The sequence below is a fragment of the Miniopterus schreibersii genome (assembly GCF_964146895.1).
Source record: "Miniopterus schreibersii genome assembly, chromosome: 6".
Taxonomy (NCBI): Eukaryota; Metazoa; Chordata; class Mammalia; order Chiroptera; family Miniopteridae; genus Miniopterus; species Miniopterus schreibersii.
Window position 1 is genome coordinate 16696900 of NC_138107.1, and position 25489 is coordinate 16722388.

Consider the following 25489-nt stretch of genomic DNA (forward strand, 5'->3'; position numbering starts at 1 on the left):
CCTCACAGGAAAAAATGAAGAAGACTTGGGACTCGCAGAAATTGGACTGATTAACCTAACAGTTAACGAAAGACATCAGAGTGAGGTGGTTCAAAGTTGGCCACTAGAGCCAGACAGTCTCAGTTTCAACCTGGTGTTGCCATTTACAAGATGCATAATCTCGGGCAACTTACTTAACCTCACTGAGACTCAGCTTCCCCATCTGCAAAATGGGAATAATAATAGTATTAGCCTCTCAGTGAACTATTTTAAATGAATTAACACACTTTTAAAACTCAGCAATGTCTATCATATAGTAAGGGCTCCATAAATGTCAACTATTATTACAGCAGTTCTATCAATTTCTCTCTTTTCCCCCCCAAAGATTTGCATTTCTTTCCAACATGAATAATGTATAGAAATAGCCCAGCCGGGCGTGGCTCAGCAGTTGAGCGTCGACCTAGGATCCAGGAGATTGGGGTTCAATTCCCAGTCAGGGCACATGCCCGGGTTGCAGGCTGCAGCCGATCAATGACTCTCTCATCATTGATGTTTCTGTCTCTCTCCCTCTCTTTTCCTCTCTCTGAAATCAATAAAGACACATTTTTTTTAAAAAAGAAAGAAATAGGAAATAACAATGCTTCTTCCTTTGAAACCACCCCTAAGTTTGCAACTAAAGGCATATAAATCCTTTGCCTAGATATTCTGATACTGTAATTGGGTGAAACACTCCTAAGAGTCTGGGAAAAAGTACCTTTAATAAAAATCCTCTTAACTTCATAGCAAGAGCACAAACTCTGGGATGAGAGACTAGTTCCAGTCCTACTCTACAACTTAAGATGTAGAAGCTTAGGTGTATTTATTATCCTCTCTGAGCCTCAGTTTCCACATCTATAAAATGGGTACAATGACATCTTCCCCAAAAGGGCTGTTGCATGAAATGTGATGACATATTTAATATAAAGTGGCTGTCACAGACATGGCCCAGGACAGGCCCTCCGTGGATGGGAACTACTGTAGGTGTTTCCAGGGCTCCGGGCAGGGGAGCGGGTACTGGCCTTTCACTCACCGTTCCACTCCCTTGTCGAGGTCTTCACCGTCAGCACTGACTCCGCTCCATCAGGATACCTCCTCGTGGTGTAAAACCTTTCATATATTTTAATTCCAGCAGAAGTTTTCCAATACACCTCATCATAGTTACTCACATCACTGATGCACTTTATAGAAAAGTTTTGTCCCTCAGAAACAGAAATTGGGTCCGGGGTTATTGTTAGGTTGGCTAAAAGAATGCAAACAAAACAAACAAAAGAAAACCGACAACAAGGTACAATGTTTAGTCTTTCTGGTGCCATCGACACATGAGTGAAATTTAAGACAGAGACAGAAAGTGTGGACAGTCCTGACTACGTGTGTCAACGCGGGATTGGTACCTTGCTGCTCCTGGGCTTTACTTGTGTTTAGGCTGATCCTGGTGGTGCTCTGAACTGTACTCATTTCCATCACATGCCTGAGGAGCTCGTGCACTTCCCCTTTGTGGCTGGATTTATCTCCTGATGGTCGGCAGGGCGAAAGGTTGCAAACTTAGGGATGTTGAATTGACCCAAGCACCCCTCCAACCTCTTCCGCGACACCTCAAGGGACACTAAACAGCTCAGTTCTTAGAACAACCTCATTCTCTAGTCTTTTAAAATACTTTTAAAAATTAAACCACATTGTATTTTAATTTCTTTCTTTCTCTGTGTCTTCTCCATTAAAATGTGAGCCCTGCAAGAGCAGGACTCTCTCCTCTGTGTCTTTGCATCCCCAGCACTTAGCCCCTGGGTCTAGCTCCCAGTCAGTGCTTGCTAAGCTGGAGTGATTTCTGGAGCTACATTTTAAGGAGGGGAATCAGAGCGTTTATTGCCCAAAGAATTACAACTGGATTATCTCAGGTGAACGGGGCCATGTAGGCACCCTAACTATAAGTCTCTCTACATTTACTTCTTTTGAGAATGTCCTCATAGGTTCATGAGGATTTATTCACTGAGAATGTTAACAAGAACCTTTACAGATATTAAAACTTATATGAATGTCCCACTAGTTTTGCCTCTGGCTCTTGGAGCATGTCCTTTACACAGGTGACATTTCCAAATGCCATTCACTCTGTCTTCCATAAGTGACCAAGTTCTTGCCTGGAGTCCACTGAGGCTGCCTGCTCTTCCAGTCAGTGTAAAATCTTTAGTCACAATCAGAAAAAAGTCAAGGGTTTCCATAGTGCCTTTTAGAAGCTGGGATTCAAGTGTGCAGATACAGCCCCAAAGTCACACAAGCATGGGTTAAAGTGGCCCTCGCGTTGCCCTTGCTAGCTGTAGGCACCTTGGGATGGCTGTCCGAGGTTTAGTGGGTTCAGTGAGAAAAAGAAGGAAATGGCTTCCTGGACGCATGAATCCTCTCTCTGGGTTCTCAGATGACCTCCAAACAACCAGTGGTTTTCAGCAAAAGCTGAACACGTCCCTAAGACAACCAAAGCCCCCTAAGGACACAAGTCCCATTGTGAAAACTTGCTGTGTACAGCTGGGCTCACTACAGACAACGGCAAATTGCTCAAAAGACCCATGAACCTAATTTTGCTCCTTGTAAAAATGTCAGGTCATGATCATAGAAAATGTGAACGAGATCAACAAGTACATTATATTAGTCCTTTCTCCAAATTGTTCAGAATTTATCTAAATAGTTCCTTTTTGTAAAACGGATAGAAAAACAAGTTTGACTGCCCTATTTTTGCAGCTAAGGCTGAAGCTATAATGCTTTATGGTATGAGGAGAGGAAATGCTATTTTTACGGGGGCCTAAGTAAGCTGAATTAATTGAAAGGTTAAAAAACATTTGTCACAACTGTAAAATAACCACAAAGTATCAGGTTGTTCAGCTTTCTGCAGCTTTCTTCTTAGAATAGGTGAGATGGGAGAGGAGGGATGACAGGGGGAAGGGGACAGCGGTGGGAATGAGCCAGGCTACTGTAATTCAAGGGAAGGAGATTGAAATTATGGGAGGGAAAGTTAGGGACATTATTCTCATTACAAACTCAAGACTAAATGGACTAATCTCAGTGTGAAACTACTTCCAGTCCACATTCTGCACCTTCCCTGCAGCCAGGTGCCTGCCCCTACCCTTCCCTATTTTAAAGATTTCTCAGGAATTGAAATGACAAAGAGGGAAATCCTCTCCTGTTTCCCATTTTGTGACTCACCCCCAACCCCACTCCCATCACCAGGGGAGGCCCTGCTTTATGGCTCATGGATATTCCCAGTTGATTGGCAGCCCTGGGTTTGAGGTGCAAGGTTGAAAATTCTAGGAAGAGTCCTTACCCATAGGCGTGAATGTCACTTCTATGTTCTTACTACCTCGAGCTCCGTGGGCGCTGATGAACTCACACGTGTAGACGACTGTCCTTCCAGCCGACCCACTGGGACACTGACTTCCATCGGCCTTGAGGGTGTACCGGCTGCAGCTGGAATCTGAGTCTGTGTCAGAGTTTCCTGCAATGACATAAGCAGTTCTTTGGCTGCCACAGTTGACTGACTCTCTGAGTTAGTAGCAGAGAGGCCAAGTCGGTGAAAAAGACTTATTAATTAAATTCGATTTCTTCTCTTTGAATGGAGAGGTGGTGGGAGAGTCTAGTGGTTAGGTCTGCAGACCCAGGACCTGGGTTGCCTGGCTACAGATCCCAAACTCAGCCAATGACTGGCAGGGCATTGTGGAGAAAGTCACTAAACTGCTCTGTGCCTCGGTTTTTCCAGGTGTAAAATGAGGAGAAATAATAATAGCCACAGCCCAGGATTGTCATCAGGTAAAAGGAGTTAATATATTAAAAAACATTTAGACCAGTGCCTGGCTGGGGTCTGCGCCATGAGTGATGGTCATTAAAATGTGAAAAATAAACAGAAGCGTGGTCTTCGGACACGATTTCCACCTGATAGAAAAAATTGTCAGATTATTTAGACTATTATTGTTATTGAAAGAAAGAAACAAGACTGAACATCTTTCATTCATCTCATTTGAGGAATGTTTCCATAACTTTCTCCCTCTTACTAGTCTCTATGTTTTGTTGGAAGAGTCAACTTCATGCTTTCTCGGGTTACCAGCTGTTTCCCCTTCAAAATAGCTGCTCTTCAAAACCTTGCTTTTCATTCCCAGATGCCGTGCCCTCCAAGCCATCTTCACTTCTTGCCCATGGCTCTATAACACCCTCCTGGTGAATGTTTTCTGCTCCAGTTCCTCCCTCCTCTAACATTGCCTACTGCCATGAACTAAAGCATCCTTCAAACACTGTTAATCTCCCCAAAATTATAGAAGAATAATAAATCTTTTGATTAGCTCCAACATAAATGCATCCTTTTCAGCCTTGGCTGGATATGCAATGATATTTGAAGTATTTTGATTGATCTGTAACCAGCTTTTCTCCCCAATCCCCAACATGGTTGTTCAAAACACAAAATTGATTTCCATCTTCACCCGCCTGCCTAAATTACCTCCTACCTCATAGGCACACGTGTCCCTACCTACCTGTATGGCTCACCCCTCCACTTATTTTTTGCAAACTCACTATTTCCAATTCCCCAGGCCCTCGTCCATCCATTATCTTTCCCCTCCTTTGTGTCTTTAATCTTTTGTTGGGCTCCTCCATGCTAACCACCAGGTATACTTGTCTTCCTTTCCTAAAATAATCATCCTAATCTGGAACCTTCTCTGGCCATCAGTGCATTTTCTTCCTCTCTTCGTACCACAGTGCTTTAGTCTTTGACTCCAACTTTTTATCAAACCACTGTAATTTACCTTCTTTCCCCTATACGCCACTTAAAGTGTTGCTTTAAGGCCAATTGTGATTCCCTCCTTCCCAGATCCAGTGGTTTCTTCCCACGCTAGCTGGACTGCAGCATCTCATTCTGCTGACCACCTTGTCTGTGACATGGCTATTCAATTCCACAGGGCTCTTCTGTTTCTCTTCTGTCTTCATCCCTTCTTCTGGGTCTCCTTCCCAGGCTCCTTTGCCCTCCATTCTCTTCCTAAATATTGGCGTTCCCCGGGACATTGGCCTTACCCCAAACACTCTGATGTTGACCCGTATCTTTTTCTCTCCTCTCACTGGGCAATGTCATCTATACCATGGCTCCTATTATATCTTGTATTTGGACAACTCTCCACTCTAGCTCTAAGAGAAACGCTCTTGCTCTGGCCAGTGTGGCTCAGTTGGTTGGGTGTCATCCTGTGCACCGAAGGGTTGTTGGTTTGATTCCTGGTCAGGGCACATGTCTGGGTTGTAGGTTTGATCCCCAGTTGGGGGTGGGCAAGAGGCAGCCAATAGATGTTTCTGCTCTCACATTGATGTTTCTCTCTCTCTCTTACCCTCTCCCTTCCCTTTTCTCTAAAAATCAATTTTAAAAAAAATCTTTAAAAAAAAGAGAAAGACATACTCTTGTTGGAAGCTCTAGAAGCAAATTCCCAAGTGCCAATTTGATATTTGAGGCACCTACAACTCAACAGGTCCAACTGGAACTCATCTTCCTTCTCCCCAGACAAAGCTTGTACATCTTCTCATGTTTCTTTCTTTTGCCAGTGGCAGTTCACAAAATTAAAAATCTTAAGGTCATTTTTAGTTACTTGTATATCCTCACATTCCACTTCCAATCAGTTGTAAAAAATTTTTAGGTTATGCTTCTAAAACATCTCGCACCTAACTTTCTTATTCACTTCAACCCATGGGCACTAGCCTGGACCCCATTATCTGTTATCTGCTAATTACATACTGTTGTAATAGGGTCTCTATTTTTGGTTATTTGGTCCTTCAATCAATTGGCTACACTACCTCAAAATTTATTTTTAGTTTTTCAAATTTATTTTTCTAAAGTTCAGCCCCAATCATCTGACTTCTCTCCTTTTACCTTTACATCTTACCATTGCCTATAAAACAAACTAAAATATCCTGAATGTGGTACATGTATTTATTCACAGTATGCTTTCAGTCTCCCTCTACACTTTTTATCTCACTCTATATCACTCTCTTAAAAATTAGGTCAAGTCTTTCAACGTGCCTTGTAGCTTCATACCCTATGCCTGTGTTCACACCTGGAATATTCTCCTTCCCTCCTCCTGTGGACTCATCCTTCAAGCCCAGCTTTCTCACCAAACTAATGTGGAAGAAAATGAGCTAAGCACGATGGGGGCATGTAAAGACAGGTACAGAAATAATTATAATACACACAGTAGATAGGTTTCATAAGAGAGAGATAAATACAGCATGGAGATTAAAGGAAGGAAGTTTTCGTTGGAAGATTTCAGAGGAGAGGGAAGATTTGCTCTAGGCCTGTGGCTGTGGGAGTGTGGTGTGTGTGTGAATTGGTACTCCTTGGAGAACGTGGTGTCTGTGAACCTGCTTCAGGAGCTGGGGCTCGGTTGGGGGGTGGGAAAGTCCTCTGGGCTCTAAGCCCCCCTACCTTTTCTCTAATTCAGGCAACTCCACTCTGGTCTGCTTTACACAACAGATATATGTCTCAACCAGGGGCAATTTTGCCCCTTTGGGGAACGTTTGGCAATATTTGGGACATTTTTGGCTGTCACAACTGGGGGTGCTCCTGGCATCTAGTGAGTAAAGACCAGGGATGCTGATAAACACCCTGCAATGCACAGCACAGCTACCCTCAGCTGAGAATGATTTGACCCAAAATGTTCACTAATACCAAGGTGGGGAAGCCCTGCATTAGACAAATACATTTATTTTGCTTGAAGAAAAGATTCTACAGTTAAATCAGAAACCACTGGTAGAAGCCAAAGCACAGAAACAGCAGGGTGCTGGTTATGATCAGTTTGCTGCTCAAGAATGAATCATATCCAATGAAAATTCCCCAGTAACCACACTGAGAAAAAGCGAACGGCTGGCTTTTAAAACTACGGCCATTATAGAGAATAGTTATTGTGGCTGATTCAATAGTTACTGTGGCATTCAGGTCTGTTTTAAATATTTACACTTGTCATCTCAGTATTTCCCCCTGCAAAAGTCTTGTCAAGTAGGTACCATTCTCACTATGTAATAGATGAAATCCTGGGAATCAGTGAGGGGACCCAACTTGTCCTGCGTCAGGACAGGGGCCCATGGTTGGGCTGGGATCACAGCTTTCCGGGACTAGATACTGTCCTACAGGGTGTAAGGCTAATTTTTCCAGGACTGAAGACTTGGCTCAAGTTCTTTGCTTTTTCTTTTTTTAAAAAAATCCAATTTGGTGGGCATTCCTTGAAGTAGAGGAATCACTATTTGAAATCGGATTTGTCTGTGGCATCGCCAGAATCGCAGAGAGAGACACAGAGGAGAAAGAAGAAGAGCCGTGGGTGAGGAGGGTGCCCGATGTCGCTGCCGTGAAGGCCTGTCCTCCTGTGTAAATGAGGGGTTGGACCCAATCCATGGCTCTCACTCCCCTCTGCCCAATAAAATCTCCTGTGACATTTAAGAACATAAGCCACTGCCTGGGGCCCAAACCCAGCTTCTGATTTAGCTGCTTTGGAGTGAAGCCCTGACACCCTGTCTTTTCTTAAAAACAATAATAACAAAGAGGGTGGCACTCCCAGGCACCCAGGATGAGAATGCAGCCTCCACCCACGCTGCTCGATGCTGCTCGTTGCTTCTCTACTGGGTCTCGCCTCGGTCCCTGAGGCCGGCCGACTCCCAGTGGCACTTTATAAAGGGCAGCTGAATGGGTAAGAGAGCAAGACCCACGTATGTGCTGCCTACAACAGACCCGCCTCAGGACAAAAGATACACACAGACTAAAAGTACATGAATGGAAGAAGACATTTCATGCAAATGGACAGGAAACAAAAGCTGGGGTAGCAATACTTCTATCTGACAAATAAGACTTTAAAACAAAAGCTATGATAATAGACAAAGGTGGACACTACATAGTGATAAAGGGAGCAGCCCATCAACAGGATATAACCCTTGCAAGCATTTATGGGCCCAACATAGGAGCACCTAAATATGCAAAGCAAATCTAGAGGGACATAAAGGGAGAGACTGACAGTAATACAGTCATAATAGGGGATTTTAACACCCCACTGACATCAGTGGATAGATCTTCCAGACAGAACATCAACAAGGAAACAGCAACCTTAAATGACACACTAGATCAGATGGATTGAATTGATATTTTCAGAGCATTTCGCCCAAAGCAGCAGGATATACATTCTTTTCAAGTGCACATGAAACATTTTCTAGGATAGACCACATGTTAGGACACAAAACAAGTCTCAATAAATTTAAGAAGACTGAAAGCATGTCAAGCATCTTCTCTGACCAAAACGGTATGAAGCTAGAGCTCAATCGCAAGGAAAAACCAGAAAAACGCACAAGAACACGGAGGCTACATAAAGTGACCTGAAAGCCACGGGACTGATTTCTACTCATAAGGGAAAAAACGCAGACTGACTTCTTTATCGCTTCCCTGTGCTCTGTGTGGCTGCAAAAATAACACTTCAGACAGCGCACAAACATACACAATAACCCAAGCTTAAAAACTTAGGGGGGGCAATTGAGAAGAGAAGACGCGAGAAGGGAACCGTGGAGTCTGAGGCTGTCCTCCCTCACCACTCAGTGTCACACGCCTTGTCAGTCAGCCAAGGAGAGGCTGCCACCCCCCTGCAAAGATTCAATTGCTTTATGAATCATCTGCATGACGACGGGCCGAGGAAATAAGGTAGGTGGGGCCAAGAAGGCCTTTATGAACTCATTTGGGAACCATTCTAGATTGTGGGCAAAAAGGAATTAGACTTCATTATGTTTTACTATCATGCCACATAAGAAGCGCTTAGGTGACACGATCAACTCTGTTGCCCTTAAATTTCCCCAACTTTCAATATGTTCCTATACAGTCAAAGCTAGAGTTAGATACAGAAAAACAAGAAGCTGCACTACTAATAACTAGTGGTACCTCTACTATTACTACTACTAGTAGTGGTAGCATTACTACTCCAATAGTCCCCCTTTATCCGCAGCTTTGTTTTCTGCTATTTCAGTTTCCTGCGGCCAACCGCGGTCTGAAAATATTAAATGGAAAATTCCGGAAATAGACAATTCACAAGTTTTACTGCATGCCATTCTCAACAGTGCGATGAAATCTCGTGCATGCTGTGCGTACAGTACAATTAGATATTCTGAGAGAGAGAACACGTTCACATAACTTTTATTACAATATACAGGGTGTTCCAAAAAAATGCACACACAATTTAACAGTTGATAGCTCAATTTTGAAAATGAAATGTATCTTAATAAACACTGCCTTTATAATTAGTCAAAGTGTATGTATTCATTTTTTAGGATACCTTATATTACAATTATTCTATTTTATTATTAGCTATTATTGCTAATTTCTTACTGTGCTTAATTTATAAATCAAACTTTATCATAAGTATGTATATATAAGAAAAAATAATATATCTAGGGATCAGTACTATCCACGGTCTCAGGCATCCACAGGGGGTCTTGGAAAGCATACCCCCCGGATAAGGGGGGACTTCCTTATTACTTCTGCTACCATTATCATTAATATCATAGTTGGTACCTGTTGATCTGAAAAACTGCAGAAAGCCCTCCCTATTCAAGAGACACCCCCCCCCCCCCCGCCAAAGCTAGACATCTTACCATTGCTGACAACTTCTTTCTGTCTTATCCCCTGCCAGAGTGTTTTGAACATAAAACGTATCTGAGAGGAGGTAACGCATTCAGTTCCAAATGTTTGGGGTGAGTTATTTAGCTGCTTTGTTTCTCACTGACCTGGGAAAATGAGTGCTGAAGCACCTGTGGAATTTGGACCAAGATCACGGCAGAGAGGGGGCAGCGAGGGAGGGGGAGGAAGGGCAGGGCCCCCCGAGCAGAGGCGAAGTTAATCAGAGCAGTGATTTCTGCGGCCCAGGGACAGGAAGCCCATTGTTCTGAGGCTGGTCCAGCCCGCACCGGGCACCGGGACTGTCTGAAGGAGCGGTGGCCGCCGAGAGGTCTCTGAGCATCTGCGCCGCAGGCTTCCTGGTCCCCCTGCCAGAGGGCGGCGTTGTCACCTCTCACAGTGGAAAGCTTAGGAGCTTTCCCAAGAGCTTTGCGAGCTCTTTCCCCCATCTGGCAGTTCCTTCAGGATGCCCACACCTCCTTTTCCTTAAAAACCAAGGAAGTGACTAAACGGACCATGTGTCGACATTTTCAGCAGTTACCAGATGCCTTTCCCATTCTTCTGGGGGCTTTAAAGTTGAATACAAATGCTGCAGCTGAAATGTGCTTTGCAAAGGAGATGTGCTCTGATAAAGGTGCATGCGAGTTATTATTATTTTATTTTTTATAATTTAATGTAGTCTGACAGCAAAGACTTTGTAAAATAAAGTCTCCATCATCGCTAATGTATTTCATGGGTAAAGCCACATTTTACTGTAATATTTTTTTTAGTGTATAGATGGACACTTAATACTGTCAGTTCTAAAGGGGAGGATTGGATCTTGTTATGTGAGGGTTCTGGGCAGAAAAGAATCTCTGCTTCCATACAAACTCTGCCCGATCAGCTTGCCCCATGGCCGGCTCACCACCTATGGTGATATAGTTTGGCCAAGATAAACACTGGCCTTATGACCCAAGGCTTGAGGTGAGTCTTAAATCTTTTTCTTTTCCTACTGTGACAACCTTCAGTGAGTCATTTAATTTAGACCTCAGTTTCTTTTTGAAAATTGCACTGAAAAAAACCCCACAAAAAACACCAGCTTCAAATTTGTGGTCAAGTTTAAAATGCGATTAGCCCTGCCGGTTGAGCATCGACCTAGGATCCAGGCAATCAGGGTTCGATTCCCAGTCAGGGCACATGCCCCAGTTGTGGGCTTGATCAATCACTCTCTCATCATTGATGATTCTGTTTCTCTCTCTCCCTCTCCTTTCCTCTCTCTGAAATCAATAAAGATATATTTAAAATAAATAAATAAATAAATAAATAAATAAATAAATAGAAAATAAAATGCGATGAAAAGTAATAACATGTTTTTAAAAAATTGATTTATCACAATCTGTTATACGAAACCGAGTTAGCATTGCTATTTTAATTTATCATTATTATCATTCATCAGCATAAACTAGGGGGTGGGGTAATTTCAAGAAAGATCTCAGAACTAAAATGAAAGCAAATGGATCAGAAATGGACATGAGACAACTGAGAAGCAAACAGGTCTACACAGGGAGATAAAACCAAAACAAAACAGATAACATAGAAGAAAGGGTGGATACAAAGGCAGAGAAGTGAGAACGACAGACAGGAAGGGAAGAGACACAGAAATGAGAAGTTACAAGTCAGACTTGGAAGCAAAGGCAACGATCCTTCGCTCTTTGCTGAAGATGGAAAGGATAGGAAGGTGGGGACCAGCTTTTCTGTAGGCAGGAGACTCAATGGACATAAGTCATCAGGTCACCACCTCTTGGGTCTTCTCTGCCAGGATCTTTACAATCCAAGCATGACACGCATATGCATATATTTTTGGAATTTTGTTCTAGAATGGCTAAGCTGGAGCTGGCATCAACCCTAGTGCTTTTTCACAGTCTGAAGTTGAGAAAAAACCAGCAATCTCACATTTCCTCCTCCCCCAACAGCATCTCCCATATTTACTTGGCCAAGAGGCAAAAACCTGTTTGCAAAAGGGCATCTAACATTCTTACCTGGAATGGTTATCTCCCCCTCCTGTTTCCATTCCACTTTACTCCAGTTAACATTAATCTCGCTGCAGCAGTTCAAAGACACAGGACTGTTGTCACATGTCACCTTCATTTCTTGGATTGCCACAATTTGGATGGGTATCACTTTAATTTTTTTTCTGGACTCATATTCAAAAATATCTACTGTCAGCTTGCAGATATATTCACCTGTATAGAATACACAAAAGCATATATATGTATCACCTTAGAAGAATGACAACCTCATCTCACATATCATGACAGTGCTTCAAGAAATTTCATTTTCTTTTTTTTTTCCTTTTTTTAAAAATATATCTTTATTGATTTCAGAGAAAGGAAAGGAGAGGGAGAGAGAGAGAGAGAAACGTCAATGATGAGAGAGTCATTGATCGAGCCCACAACCCGGGCATGTGCCCTGACCAGGAATTGAACCCCGATCGCCTGGATCCTAGGTCGAAGCTCAACCGCTGAGCCACACTTGGCCAGGCAAGAAATTTCATTTTCAAAAGCATCTGAGACTTGGTCTAAACAGCCCTAAAGGGACATTCAGAAAGTGTGAAGCTCAATGCAGATATTTCTGTTTTTGTTTTTTTATTTGATTTTAGAGAGAGAGGAAGGGAGAGGAAGAGAGAGATAGAAACATCATGAGAGAGAAACATCAACTGGCTGCCTCCTGCATGATCAACCACTGAGCCACACCGGCTGGCAATGCAGATATTTCTGGCACCACAAAGTAAAGAGCAAACAGATGTTCTAGGAAATAACAGAAATCTCAGAGCCTTTGCTGGTAAGTGACAAGTGTGGAGCTGAGAGGGGCAGAAAGGAAAAATTGAAAGCCTTGGAGAATTAGAAGATTGTGGGTAATTTAGGCAATCCCCTTAACTCTGTGGCAAAATCAGAATCAACAAAGATGATAGAACCCATGTGTCTGCAACCCAACTTCATTCAGAGAAATCCCTGTTGACCTGTGGATTCTAATGGGGTTATTAAATCCTAGAATGTCAGGGTTAAGACTTGTGTTTCTGTGGTTGCTGGGCAGAGGGCAAGGAGGGACAGGCAGAATAGATTACAATGGAGTACAAGAAAATTTTAAGGGGAGGTGATGGAAATGTTTACTATCTTGATTAGGGCCATAGTTTCAGACGTATGCATATATCAAAGCTTATTAAATTGTACATTTTAAATACACATAGTTTATTACATGTCTATTCTACCTCAACTAAGCTGTTTTAAGTATTTTAAAAATTAAGAGCATAAGTCTGCTTTTTGTCTCAGGCTCCAACTCATAAGCTTCAGTAAATGCGAAAAACTGTATTTGTCCCCCAAGACTAATTGGCTTGGCTGATATGCCATGGGATTAATTTTCAATTTGGACAAGTCAAGCCTGGTGACTTCTTTTTGAAGATGAAAACACCATATGCACATTCTAGGTTCGGCTTCTCTCTGGGCCCTTCATTCCTTCCTCCCACCAGCTCCGGGGCGGACACCCACCTGCGTCACCCTGAGTGATGTTGTGCACAATGAGGCGGGACACCGAGGTCATGTTGTTGAGCACGGTGGTGTACACCCAGAATCGGCTGCTGTTCTGGATGTCGGAGTGCCTCCCGACGTGGTGCCAGGACACGTTGGAGAACAGGACATCGTTTTCACACACCAGAGTTACCGTATCCCCTTCAAAGATGATTTCAGGTTCGACAGAGAACTTCGTTTCATCTGGAAACCCAGAGAAGAGAATTAGTGGGATTCCCGAGCAAATAAATGCAACTGATGCTACTCACCAGACGCCACCTCACAAGTTTTCTCACGAGGTCTCTGCACACTTAAGAGCCCTCGATGGTAGTAATGCGGATCCCAAAGCTTTTCTTAATATTTCAAATAGTCTGGCAGAAAGGTGCACATTTGTTTGTGAAGAAGCCACGCCAACTAACTCAAACAGCAAGTTTCTGTGCTGTTCACTCAAATCACATCAACCGACTCCTTCTTACTGATACCCAATATCTCATGCTGACTGAAAGCCCCTTTCCATGTCTTTGATGACTTAGAAATGGGAAAACAATTGTTTTAAGTATTAAAGGCAGCTGGGAAATAATTTTTTTAACACTAAATAAGCCCTTAAGTGTGGGAGCTTTTTACACACAGGTCTGGGTTTGAATCCTGGTTCTGTGCTCCATGTAGCTGTGTGGCCCTGGAGAACTTGCTTGGCTGCTCTGAGCCTCAGCTCCCTTGTCTGGAAAGCAGTACAAGCTGCCTTGGGAGGTGACTTAGAGGAATAGTAGCTATTATTATTGTGTTCACAGTGAAACCCTGGAGAACCACTGCATTAAGAAATCTCATGGATAGAAATAAAAACACAATATTTGTTATTTTTGCATGTCCTTTTAAGGAAACTCCCTTGCTTACATAACAGGTAGACACCCACCCCCACCCCCCACCCCCCGCCGCCCCAAGGCTGTGTCTTGTGCTATGTCTTTCATGAGGTCCATGTGGTGAGGAAATAGGAGGAGCTGGGTAGGGAGGCTCTATGAGCCTCTTTTGCATGGGGCTTCATGCCCGGCCCGGACCTCTCCATATCGTAAACATGGAACTAAAACACTATGAAATTAATTGGGGGTGGTATGGCTTTCTGTCAAAATATCAAGGTATCTAAATATTTCTTACCACTGTTTTTAGGTTCCTGATAAACTAAGATTTTAAAAAATCACGTTCAACCATTAGGAAGCAAGGCCACCTGCTAATATTTAACGTAGTGAACTGGCTTTGAAGTCACACAAACTTGTGTTACTATGTGTCCTCGAGCAAATTACTTACCCTCTCTAAGCCTCCATTTCCTCATCTGTAAAATGAGGATAATAATACCGACCTCCAAATATCTGAAGATGAAATATGTGGAACACACTGGGCTTAACACAGAAAAGATGCAATAATAGTGCCCTCTTTTCATCACTATTGTTGCTAATAACTATGACTAGTAAAACTGCCAGTAACGTTGGGTTGTCCAGAACTGATCAATAATTTATTGGCAGAGATTAAAGAAAGGGGTGTCTAGTTACGGGACCCTGCCAATTAGTCAAGCATCACCGGAGGATTAACATATGACAAAACCAATGGATCTGATCTGAAGGTTGCCGCTTGCTTTTTGTGTTTCAAAAAGACGGATTTAAAAATAAGTTCCTGCTGCCAACTCATTCACTCAGCATTTTCCTTCTGGTTCTCTTCCACTCCCCTGCCCTTCAAATATAATTTTTTTAAAAGCACTCAGCACTTGAACTTTTTGAATATTGGGATTCTGGGTAAACACCAGCGCTATGGAGAGCAGGGCGGTGCCTGAGCTCCCCGGGGAACCGCACAAGACCTAAGTTCACGTTCAGTGGTTTAAGGCGGGGTTCATCGCAGACCCACACTCTGGCCTTTGAAGGCCGGAGATGGATGTAGATCCTCTGCAGAGAGGAGGGTCGAGCACCAGGCCCAGTGGCTTCATTGCTCTTTGGAAGAATAAGCCAGGGACACTAAAGCACTTTCGTGAACTATACCGTCAGCGCCATTATTTTTTAAAATTAATTAATTTTTAAAAATATATCTTTATTGATTTCAGGGAGAAGAAGGGAGAGGGAGAGAGATAGAAACATCAATGATGAGAGAATTGTCATTGATCTGCTGCCTCCTACATGCCCCCTGACCTGGGATGGAGCCTGCAACCCGGGCATGTGCCCTGACCTGGAATCGAACCCCGATCTCCTGGATCCTAGGTCAATGCTCATCCGCTGAGCCACACCTGGCAGGGCTGTCAGCACCATTATTAATGGACTGACGGTCAGCCACGGTCAGCAAAACTGCTGGGTACTCATTCACTTAAATGTCTGACTGTCCTCAGAGCAACTGAAATTTGGGGGAAAGAGTAACCACAATTGAAGCTTACTTATGCTAGAAACTACTACTCCCCTAATCCCTCAGAATGATAAATAAAAAGAATTTTCAGGGCAAAGCGCCCATAGGCTGGTGGGTGGCATTAGGGGTGAAGGTGTGGCATTGCTAAAAGTGCTTCTATGTGAGTCCACACTTTCAGGCCACCTGTTCCCCTTTCTTTCATTTTCCAGTTTTCACCAGTTTGTTATTGTCTTATTTATTCTGAATTTTTATTTTGCTATTTTATCTTGCTTATGGTGTAGCACTTTCTTACCATTGTGTACATCCCTTTCAGTATTTTATTTTTTTAAAAGATCTGCTGTCTAAAAATACCAGCAGAGAATGTAAAGAGGAAGAGCATAAACCCACTGTGAGCACGGCCTAACTGCTGTCTCCCAGTTGTGCGGGAGACAGTCCTCACACTGTCCTCCCCCATTGTGGACCACGCTGCTCCAAAGAGGAACCGCCTTGCCCTGGCCCGTGTGGCTCAGTGGTTAGAGCATCTGCCTGCACACCGAAGGGTCTCAGGTTTGATTCCAGTCAAGGGCACGCACCTCGGCTGCAGGTTCCCGGCGCTGGTTGGGGTGTGTGCAGGAGGCAACAGATTGATGTGTCTCACATTGATGTTTCTCTCTCTCTCCCCCTCCTCCCTCCCTTCCACGCTCTTTAAAATCAATGGAAAAAATATCCTCCTGTAAGGATTAACAAATAATAATAATAAAACAAAAACAAAGAGGAATCATCTTTACTTTGGAACCACAGGCCTGAGTTACCCAAGACATCTGCTGACCAAACTCCAGCCCACCAAATCTCTGTCCAGCTGGCTCCCCTTCCTACCCCTCAAGCAACAGTAAAGGTCCACCCACCTACTTACACAACAGATCCCAACCCTGTACCCCATTTGTAAAATGTGGGAGAACATCTAAAATCCCAGGATTCTTACCACTGTTAGATGTGATCCAAAGCAGGGGTTCTCAGAGTTTCCCATGCATCAAACCACCTGGAGGGCTTGTTGAAACACAGATTGGGCCTTTTGGTCTGGGGTGGCCCCAAGAATTTGCATTCTAACAAGTTCCCCAGAGGTGCTGATGCTGTTGGTCTGGGGGCCACACTTTGAGAACTACTGCTCTAAAATAACAGTGTCCCTCTAGCTAATATCAGTGCATTTCATGAATGTTCCAACGTCCGCCACAATGTTGGTTCTACTTTTGCGAATGTTTTGGGCCTGTTAATTTAAAAAAATTCATAAATCCAGATGGCTCTGCGGTCCCTTTGCAAAATCTCTCCTCTTGCAACTCTTCCCGCAACTGCAGTGATATTAGCCCTGTTGGGAGGCTGTGCACTAGCCTAAGACAGAGAGATGGCATCTAAACCTCTATGCTGGGGACTCGCAGGTTTCGGTATAAATCATCATCATTGTCATATCCAAATGGAATCTATGCACAGGAAAATGCAGCAATGCTCTACTTACTACTAGTAGCTGCTTGGAAGGAAGTATAGTCCATTTTGTAGGTCTGATTGACGTTCTGTGTTACCAGCTCATTTGCTCTGTGCATTAATCCAGGTGATGGTGTTGTAGTCCTGATCTCATACTTCACAACAACGCTTCCAGGCCTGGACAGAGACCACGCATTCACTAAAGCAGTAACTGACCTAGAAGAGTCTAGATCCTCATAGGTTATTTGGATGGGGGGGCGGGGAAAACCAACAGGAAGGGTTCACTGAACTCAACATGTTTTCAAGCTCCAGCTGAAAGCCTGAGGCGGGGTGCGCACACTCAAATGTGTGCAGACCGGTAACATACATGAACAAACTAGCCAGACAGATGAGTGAAAGAATCACAGAAGCTGGCCATAAGGTGGCAGCCACAATGCAGAGACTTGTCACACAGCCATGCTGGCCCAGGGATACCAAAGAAGTTTAAGGTCAAGTGAAGCCAAAATCCTGACTGTTTCTGTGAGCAATCTTAATTTTTAACATTGGCAACTAACTTTACAAAAAACTGCGCAAACCCTCTCAGGTCGGCAGGGGTGCTCAACTCTAGGGGGTGCCATCCACATTGCAGGAGCCTACATCTGTGGTCCTGGCTGGCCAACTTTGCTTGAATAAAGGCACCATTGTGCAATGTTATTTCACTTTTATATTTCTGAACTCCCTAAACTACAAACTTATCTCATATCTTTGCAAAATTCTCATGTGCATAGAATGAACATGAGTCTTTTTCCACCTTCCTTCTAAATAGGTACCTCTGTAAGGAGTGAGCTATAATTCTCAGTATTTCAGCTAGTTTAGGCCCTGGAAATCTGCCCCTGTTGAGTGTCCCGGATGATGCCTCTTTAATGGAACTTTCCTCCTTCACCGATGTGTTGGTCTGTGCCTTTGCATAGAAAGGACCCAATTACAGTATTCTTACCTGAACCCTGTCACAGTCACCGATTTGAAGCCTGGTAGAATACTGTAACCTTTCCAGAACTGGAAAATAAAGCAAGACATGTATCAAGGTCCAGTGAGATCGATGTTGAAGATTAGAAATAGGGTAAAAAGCACACATTCCTTGATCACCTTGCCTAAAATTTTCTCCTGTATGTTTTGTTAGCACCAGCATCAGCAGAAATTTGAAGAAGTCATACCTATGATCTGCCTATGAAAGTCTGGGTTCTCCAAAAACAAAACACCAGATTAAATGTACAAAAATTTACTCAGGGAAATAACTAGGGAAGACTATTGGGGGAGGCAGCAGAAAGGCAGAGAGAGCCATCTGACCCTAAGTGGAAGACAGGAGGAATGACATCATCCTAGACTGAGCCTGAGAAGGTTCAAGAAGGTCTTCAAAGGAATCCCGAGCTCATCCATTAGCAGCGAGCAGCAGGCGCTGCAGTGGCTGTCGGAGGCAGCAGCTAGGGCCCTCGGTCAGTTACATTCTGGGCAGTTGGAGATCTGCGAGGTGCACTCTTACGGAGGCCGCCAAGCTGCCTCATGCCTCACTTAACACATTGCGGCACTGGTTGAGCCAATGTGGTTTTTGATGATGTTTTTACTCCAGTTCATTTCTCTGAATACCAACCCTACAGGAAATTCAGTTTGATTCAAGTCACATTTACAGGCAGATGTGATGTGCAAAGCACTGTGTACCAGGTACCTGAATGAGTGGGATCCAAGGATTAATAGGTAACTCTCTTTCCTCAAAAGCACGTGATTTTGCATGTCATTGTGTATATGAGGAGGGTTCTCATGCTGTGCTGAACTACATGCCAGATATGTAAATCAGACATCCAAGAGCTCTACTGTATCAGCACTCTACCACTGCACCAATGGAAAATGGTAATACTTGTGTGGCACACTCAGGTCAGCTCCTGACCTGCTCCTGGCCTGAGGCAGGAGCTCAGCTGCCCAGGGAGTCAGAAGTCATTATCTCAGTCTACCTGTAATCATTTGTGCCTTACCAGTTGGGAAGGTCTATTCCAAATAAGTTAATTCAAGTAAAGCATTTAGGTTTAGATGAATTCATCCAATGTAAAGCATTGACAAAGTGTCTGGCGCAGTTAACACTCAGGGAATATTCTCTATTTTCACATGAGTAAATTTAAATTTGTCTTAAGTGTTAATGCCCAGGGATCACTAGCGAGCACAGAGTGATTTGGAGCCCTCCGTGCCAGTCTTGGGTTGGTCTGCCCAAAAGATGGGTTTCATCCATGTGCTGTGCAAAGACAAATAGATATGTACCATCTGGTGCTTCTAGATCAAGTTCCTGGGCCTCTAAATAGGTTTCAGTGAGTTTATGGCACCAAATCTTACTGGAATCGATTCTGTCCTGGGAAGGAGTCCCACCTATAGGTCAAGATGTTGTCTAATCATCCCCTGAATACTGTTTGATCTGAGCTCTTTTGAATTCATCATCCCATAAGTATAGGAATAATTTTGACATCCACATTCTTAAATTCTGACAGATCCAAGCAACCTATTCACAGTCAATGCATTAGATTTAGTTCAGCCCAAAGAGTGTTTGGTTAAGAGACTCTTGAGGCCAAAACCTACCGCTCTTTCCAAGTCAGTCTTGTAGGACCTGTAGAGGGCAGAGGAAGTGTTCCTGAGGTCTTCTTGAAAGCCCACATTGAGCCTGACTGACATTCTCAGGGTTATGTCTGAAAAAAACGGGGGTGATATTTAAAAATCTCACGTGAGCCTTTAAGTACACATGGGACAGAGAAACATTTGCTTGATTTGATATCAAATACCCACTCAGCTAATGAACATTTAATGAGCAGTTACTTACCTTTCTGGAGCTGGCAAAAAGGTCCCTTGGGAGGCAGTCCTTTAAGGCAATTGCAACGATGCCCTGCAGGGGAGTTGTCATGCTCCTGACAAGTGAGACTGTGAAGGCACTGTTCCTGAGGCCACCTGTAGCCTGTCTCACAGGAGCACCAGATTTCATTTCCAGTAGGTCTGCAGACTGTCGTCAGCCAGAACAGTGAGAAGAGAGAAGGTAGTCACCACTTTTGCATTTATAGGCTACAAGTATTATTTATAGACTAACTCGACTCCATGTGGCCCTTTTCTGGGAAGTTCAATAGTACTTCATGACTCCCATATGCATCACCTTGCTATTAGGCATGGACATCTAAAAGATGACTACTCTGGCTAGCCCAAGGGATACCTCCAATGATAAGGTGATAAACAGATGTCTGCACGTACAGTGTGGGGTAGCCAGCCTCCAAGATGCACCCTGACCACCCCTGCCTCTGGATATTCACACCCTTATGCGGTTCCCTCTCATATCGTATTCGGGTTGGTCTGTGTGACCAACAGACTGTAACAGCAAGGATGATAACATCATTTCTGAAATTAGGTTATAAAAGACACTGTGGCTTTCATTTTGGTGGCTCTCTCTTTTGTCCTCTTGTTTCCCCTTGCTCTGGGGGAAGCCAGCTGTCATTAGATGAGAACATGTCACAGTGAGGCCCACAGAGTGAGGAACTGAGGTCTCCAGCCAATAGCTAGTGAGGAGCTGAGTCCTGCCACGAATCACATGAGTGAGCTTGGAAGTAAATTGTCCACCTCCAGTTGAGCTTTCAGATGACTGCCCCTCTGGCTGGTGACTTGATGGCAACCTCAGAAGGGCCCCTGAGCCAGAGCCTCCTAAGCGTCTCCCATACTTCTGGTCTTCAGAAACTACGTGACATAATAAATGCTTGTTGTTTGAATGCTAAGTTTTGGGGTAATTTGTTATGCAGCAATAGATAACAAATAAATATTATATGTAAAATTGTGCCTTTTACATTCCATGTCAAATGTGAGCATCCCGAACAGAGTCTGATCCCATGGGGAAGTTGAAAATGCTCTGAAAACAGAGAGCTTTGAATTTGTTTCTAAAACTGGGCCAAAGTCATATCACTGGGAGCTGTTTTTTCTGCAGATGGGCGCCTGGGCAAAGGCTCAACAGAGTGACTACCCAAGGGAAAGCCATCAAATGATCGTTCCTGAAATAGGAGAAACAACTGAGTTCCAGTGAATCCTTGGACACTGATGCAGACCTGTGCTCCAGAAGTTGGTGAGAGCTGAGCAGAAGTATAAGGAACAGAGAAATCCAGGCTGCTGGTGAGGGTGGTGCACACTGGTGAGGGAATTTGAAGGGAGCCAACAAGACCTCCTTTGTCAAAATATCTCCTACTGACCTGAAATCCCACTGCTAAAGCATTTTTTGGTTTTATTTTTGTTTGTTCATTTTTTGAGAGGGACGTGGCTGTAGTATTTGAAGAACTTTTGACTCCCATGTAAAATACAAACGTGCTTTAAGAGGGTGACAAAGACTACCATCACCAGACCACCTACCGCATTCCAGGCATTATTTGGTCCTTTACATACACTGTCTGGCCCTTAGGTTTTTTTGCTATTATTAAAAATGCCTTTCTTAACAACAAGAATGTCTTTCTTGAAAGGATCATATGGTAAGCTGTTGGAAGAATGGGCAGGGGGAGGAATGGGAAGACGTGAATGGAGAAGATTTGGGGGTGCTTAAGTATTAGTATCATGGTCGGTAAATCTAATCTTCATTACTCACCCACCCACTCCTCTCTGAGGTCACCTCTCCCCAGCCTTCCTTGCTGGTCCTGCAGTCCCTGAGCCTGAGGCTCTCTCAGTTAGCTATTAGGAAGGTTTCAGCCTTTCAACATGTGTGAATAACCAGTCTTGCTGGCAGGACAAATTAAACTTTCCAGGGCATTTGCATCTTAAAAGAGAAACTTGTTCATTGAAGTTGTAAACTTGTTAACCCAATTTGTAAACTTGGGTTAACAAGTTTCTAAAATGGCATAAATAGTGGAGCGCCTGAAATCACACCTCCTCCAATAGAACAAAATAAACCAGGGAGACTGTGTCAACATGTCTCTATTGAGTGTATATAATATTAGCTCACAACAAAAGCTCAAGTATTAACAAGCACAACCCGTTCAACATAAACGAATGACTTTTTTGATACTTAGTGGGCTATTTGGATGACTAGATTACCTTTCTAGTACCCACATAGATATCAAAGGTTTCCATATAAAAATGTTGGGGCCGTGGGTGTTGTGGCTCAGTTGACTGAGCGTTGTCCCATGCACTGAAAGTTTGCTGGTTCAGTTTCCGGCAAGGGCACATGCCCAGGCCTCAGGTTCAATCCTCAGTCAGGGTGTGTATGGGAGGCAACCGATCAATGTTTCTCTCTCACATCGATGTTTCTCTCTCTCTTTCCCTTCCTCTCTCTCTAAAGTCAATAAAACGTATTTTAAAAAATTTTGGAAAGCAAAACAAAACTGACTAAAAATCTATCAAATTATTAATTTTCCCCCCATAAATAGGGAAAACAGTTTTAGACACAGACCTGTGCTGAGTGGAGACATAGAAAGGTGTTTCCTATGTTGCTCCAGAGTAACTGGTTTTGTGAAATGTTCTACAGAAGAGCATTTCATGTTCGCAAATACATTTGAGAAACATTGTGGATGACTCACCATGCACACTGGCATTTGGTCAGAGAACCTTGTGGCAACTCACGGAAATTAATGCTAATGTAGGATTTGGTGGGGAATGGAATCCAAAGGGAGCTATAAGGCAGCTATTTCAGGTTCAAGCAGCATATATTTTAAGGACTAAAAATTAAGATGCATGAACTGGCATTGTGATAGAATATTTAAAATATGAGAATTCAAAAAGATTTTGAAAAATAAGAATTGTATTCTTGCCACCATTTTAGAACAATAAGGCCCAACATCTCAGTGCTTTGCAATTTACACAGCAGTAACCTTTTATAGGACAAGGAGCAGTCCCATCTCACAGCTGCTATGGCATAGAGGTGATGGTCCCCTGAGACACAGGAGAGCTAGCACAGACTTGAAAGGGAGTCAGTGACCAGAAAGGCCAATTCCATAGTCTTGGAGGTCCTGCTGAATGCCTTACATGTGTTCCTATTTCCTGACCTATGATGCCAAAAAGAAGGGAACTTGCTACTTATCAATCTCCTGAACCAGTACTTGCCATATCCACTGACTGCCCAGGGTAAAAGGATCCAGTAGTTTTCATGGCCATATCTTGGGAACATTTTTGTGACAACCAACAAACAAACTACCAAGTAAACATTTGATTACCATTTAAAATAAGCAAACTGGCAGCAATGTTACCAACAGGGACATCATCTGGAAGGCTATAAAGTCATAAAATCAGGTATCGGGCCCATTGGGCCATTTCACTTGCCCACTAAGTATAATTTGCTCTAATTGTAAGGAGCTCAGAAAGCCTTCCCCCTGATATGCCCAGTCCTCCATTCTAAAGCAATGGGTCTTTACTCACCTGTTGTCACGTCTATGCTCAAAATGTTGGCAGCTTGGTCAGTGTCATTGCCCTGAATTGGAAAACTGAGGCTGTTCAAGTAAGCTCTGATCGGCTCCAGGAAGGAGGCATTTTCAAAACTGATCTCAATATCAACAGTGTACTCTTTAGCTGCAGGATGACTCGTGGCAACTGAAATGAAAGCATAGGAAGGCTGTGAGCACTTACCATAGGTGGTGGAGGGAGAACACCGTAGATATTTTCGCCCTTAAAGGCAGTGATGGAACATGTGGGTGCTGCATACACCCACCTTTAAGAATTCCTAACAGAACTTTTTAGAGGAAAAGATGAGTTTGCATACTAACCACCACCAAGTCCCCCTCATGGGGCTTCTTCTCTACAACTCTACTATTTAAAGGCGTAGGGTAATTGATCTGTCTGGTCTTGGCGCAGTGGTCTCTGGCCATTTGAGAAATTCACAGGCTAAGCTCAGGACTTGTCTTTCCTCTCCATTCCCACACTCTTCTTGATGTCCAAGGCCAAGGACCTCCCTGTGGGGAATGGATTATAATGGACAAAAAAAGAAGCAGAAGGACCTAGCACGAAGGCTTTGGCAACAGTCTAGATAGTAAACGCCAAAAAACATCCTGACTCACCAGGATGACTCAGTATGTTTCAAACACCATTCAATTGACATGCGCGTATTTTGAGAGCTGGACTATGCAACCTTGAGAGCTCTGAGAAAAGTCATCCAGTTAATTCCTTTTGCTCCTAGCCCATGCACATGACGTGGCTCTTTGTTTTTACTCTGTATCTCCAGTGTCCAGAACACGACAGGTACTCAACAAAAGCGAAGTTGGCAAATTGGAAAGTAAAATAAGAGAGATCTTCAGCTCTTCATTGCTTTTCCAAATTGTCTCTAGCCTGATTGATTAGCTATCATTCTAGATGCATCTGCCCCCCAACACATGCCCACTGTAGGCGGGGCAGACAGTATATATATATATATATTTGAATGTTCTTTCACAGTTTCCTGTATTACATCATGTCTGGCCCACTAGCTGTAAGCCTCTCAAGTGCAGGAACTGCTTCATTTCTCATGGCCTTACTCACTCCATCTGGCCTGGAGCTCACCGCATAATAAATGGGTGTTCAATCAAGTCTTGTTTAACCTGTAACTCTCTCATTTGAGTCACAGATCCACCTCTCTGTCACTGCCAGAATCTTTGGCTCATTCTTGGCCAAAATATATACCTGGAACAGAAGCCATGGACTTGGTCAGTAGCTAATGAACAACCTTCAAAAATTAGGAAAAATTTTTACAGATACATTGAGAAGGCAAGTTGTGGCCTATTTTAGTTTGTCAGTTAAGTAAAGAAAAGATAAGTGGATACTTATAAAACTATTACCTTAAAATTCAATTACAATATGGGCCTAAGATGCATATTTTACCATAGAGTTAAAATTCTATGTCTTTTTTCTGAAAGGGCAAAGAATGCCTCTCATAATACTGCAAAATTTGTTTTCAATGTTCCAAGGATTATTTATGTGAAACACTAGAACTTACTCCTAAAATAGAGTAAGTTTACTATGGGAAATTCCAAATGATAAATGTTTATGGTAGAAAACTGTAATGTTAGTTCACTTAGAGTTGCAAACTATGTATGTCTTAGAGTGTTGGTTTAACTCATCAACCTTGTTAAGAATTATTTCATTTTTTGGCATTATTCAACTTAATATAATTAACCCAAACTGTAAAAATGTCTGTGTAGATTTTCTTAAAATTAAGCATGCATCTTAAGGTGTATTTTATCCTTATAAAAGTATATTTTCTACAGAACAAGTGACTTTAAAACCCAATGCAGAGTTTCAGTCTGGCATGATACTATGCCATTGTCTCAAATTTCCTGGGTGTTCTGTTTTGTGTTTTTTGTGGGGTTTTTTTCTGATTCTTGAATGGTTTTATGATGAAAGCAAGCTTCCTGGGGGCGGGGGAGGAGGGTGGAGAGCACTTATCTTAATTTATGTGAACCAAACTCTGGACACAGTATGCTGCCCACGGGGAACATTTGCAAGGAGGGCGTGG

General features: G+C 43.2%; 1 protein-coding gene across 7 annotated transcripts in view; it reads right to left on the minus strand.

Annotated features, from left to right (window-relative positions):
* Nucleotides 1–25489, minus strand: part of ADGRF5 (adhesion G protein-coupled receptor F5) — a 103800-nt gene that overhangs the window by 18762 nt on the left and 59549 nt on the right. For 5 of the 7 annotated variants that reach the window (XM_081139456.1, XM_081139455.1, XM_081139453.1 and 2 more), the window contains exons 4-13: nt 23425–23595; nt 19877–20053; nt 19639–19745; nt 18017–18075; nt 17075–17217; nt 13192–13413; nt 11686–11889; nt 3326–3496; nt 1410–1529; nt 1049–1258 (exon numbers count right to left, since the gene is read on the minus strand). In XM_081139456.1, coding sequence (XP_080995582.1) covers nt 1049–1258; nt 1410–1529; nt 3326–3496; nt 11686–11889; nt 13192–13413; nt 17075–17217; nt 18017–18075; nt 19639–19745; nt 19877–20053; nt 23425–23595 — 1584 coding nt within the window. The remainder of the gene's footprint in view (nt 1–1048; nt 1259–1409; nt 1530–3325; nt 3497–11685; nt 11890–13191; nt 13414–17074; nt 17218–18016; nt 18076–19638; nt 19746–19876; nt 20054–23424; nt 23596–25489) is intronic. The other 2 variants (XM_081139459.1, XM_081139458.1) reach the window with 1 other exon arrangement.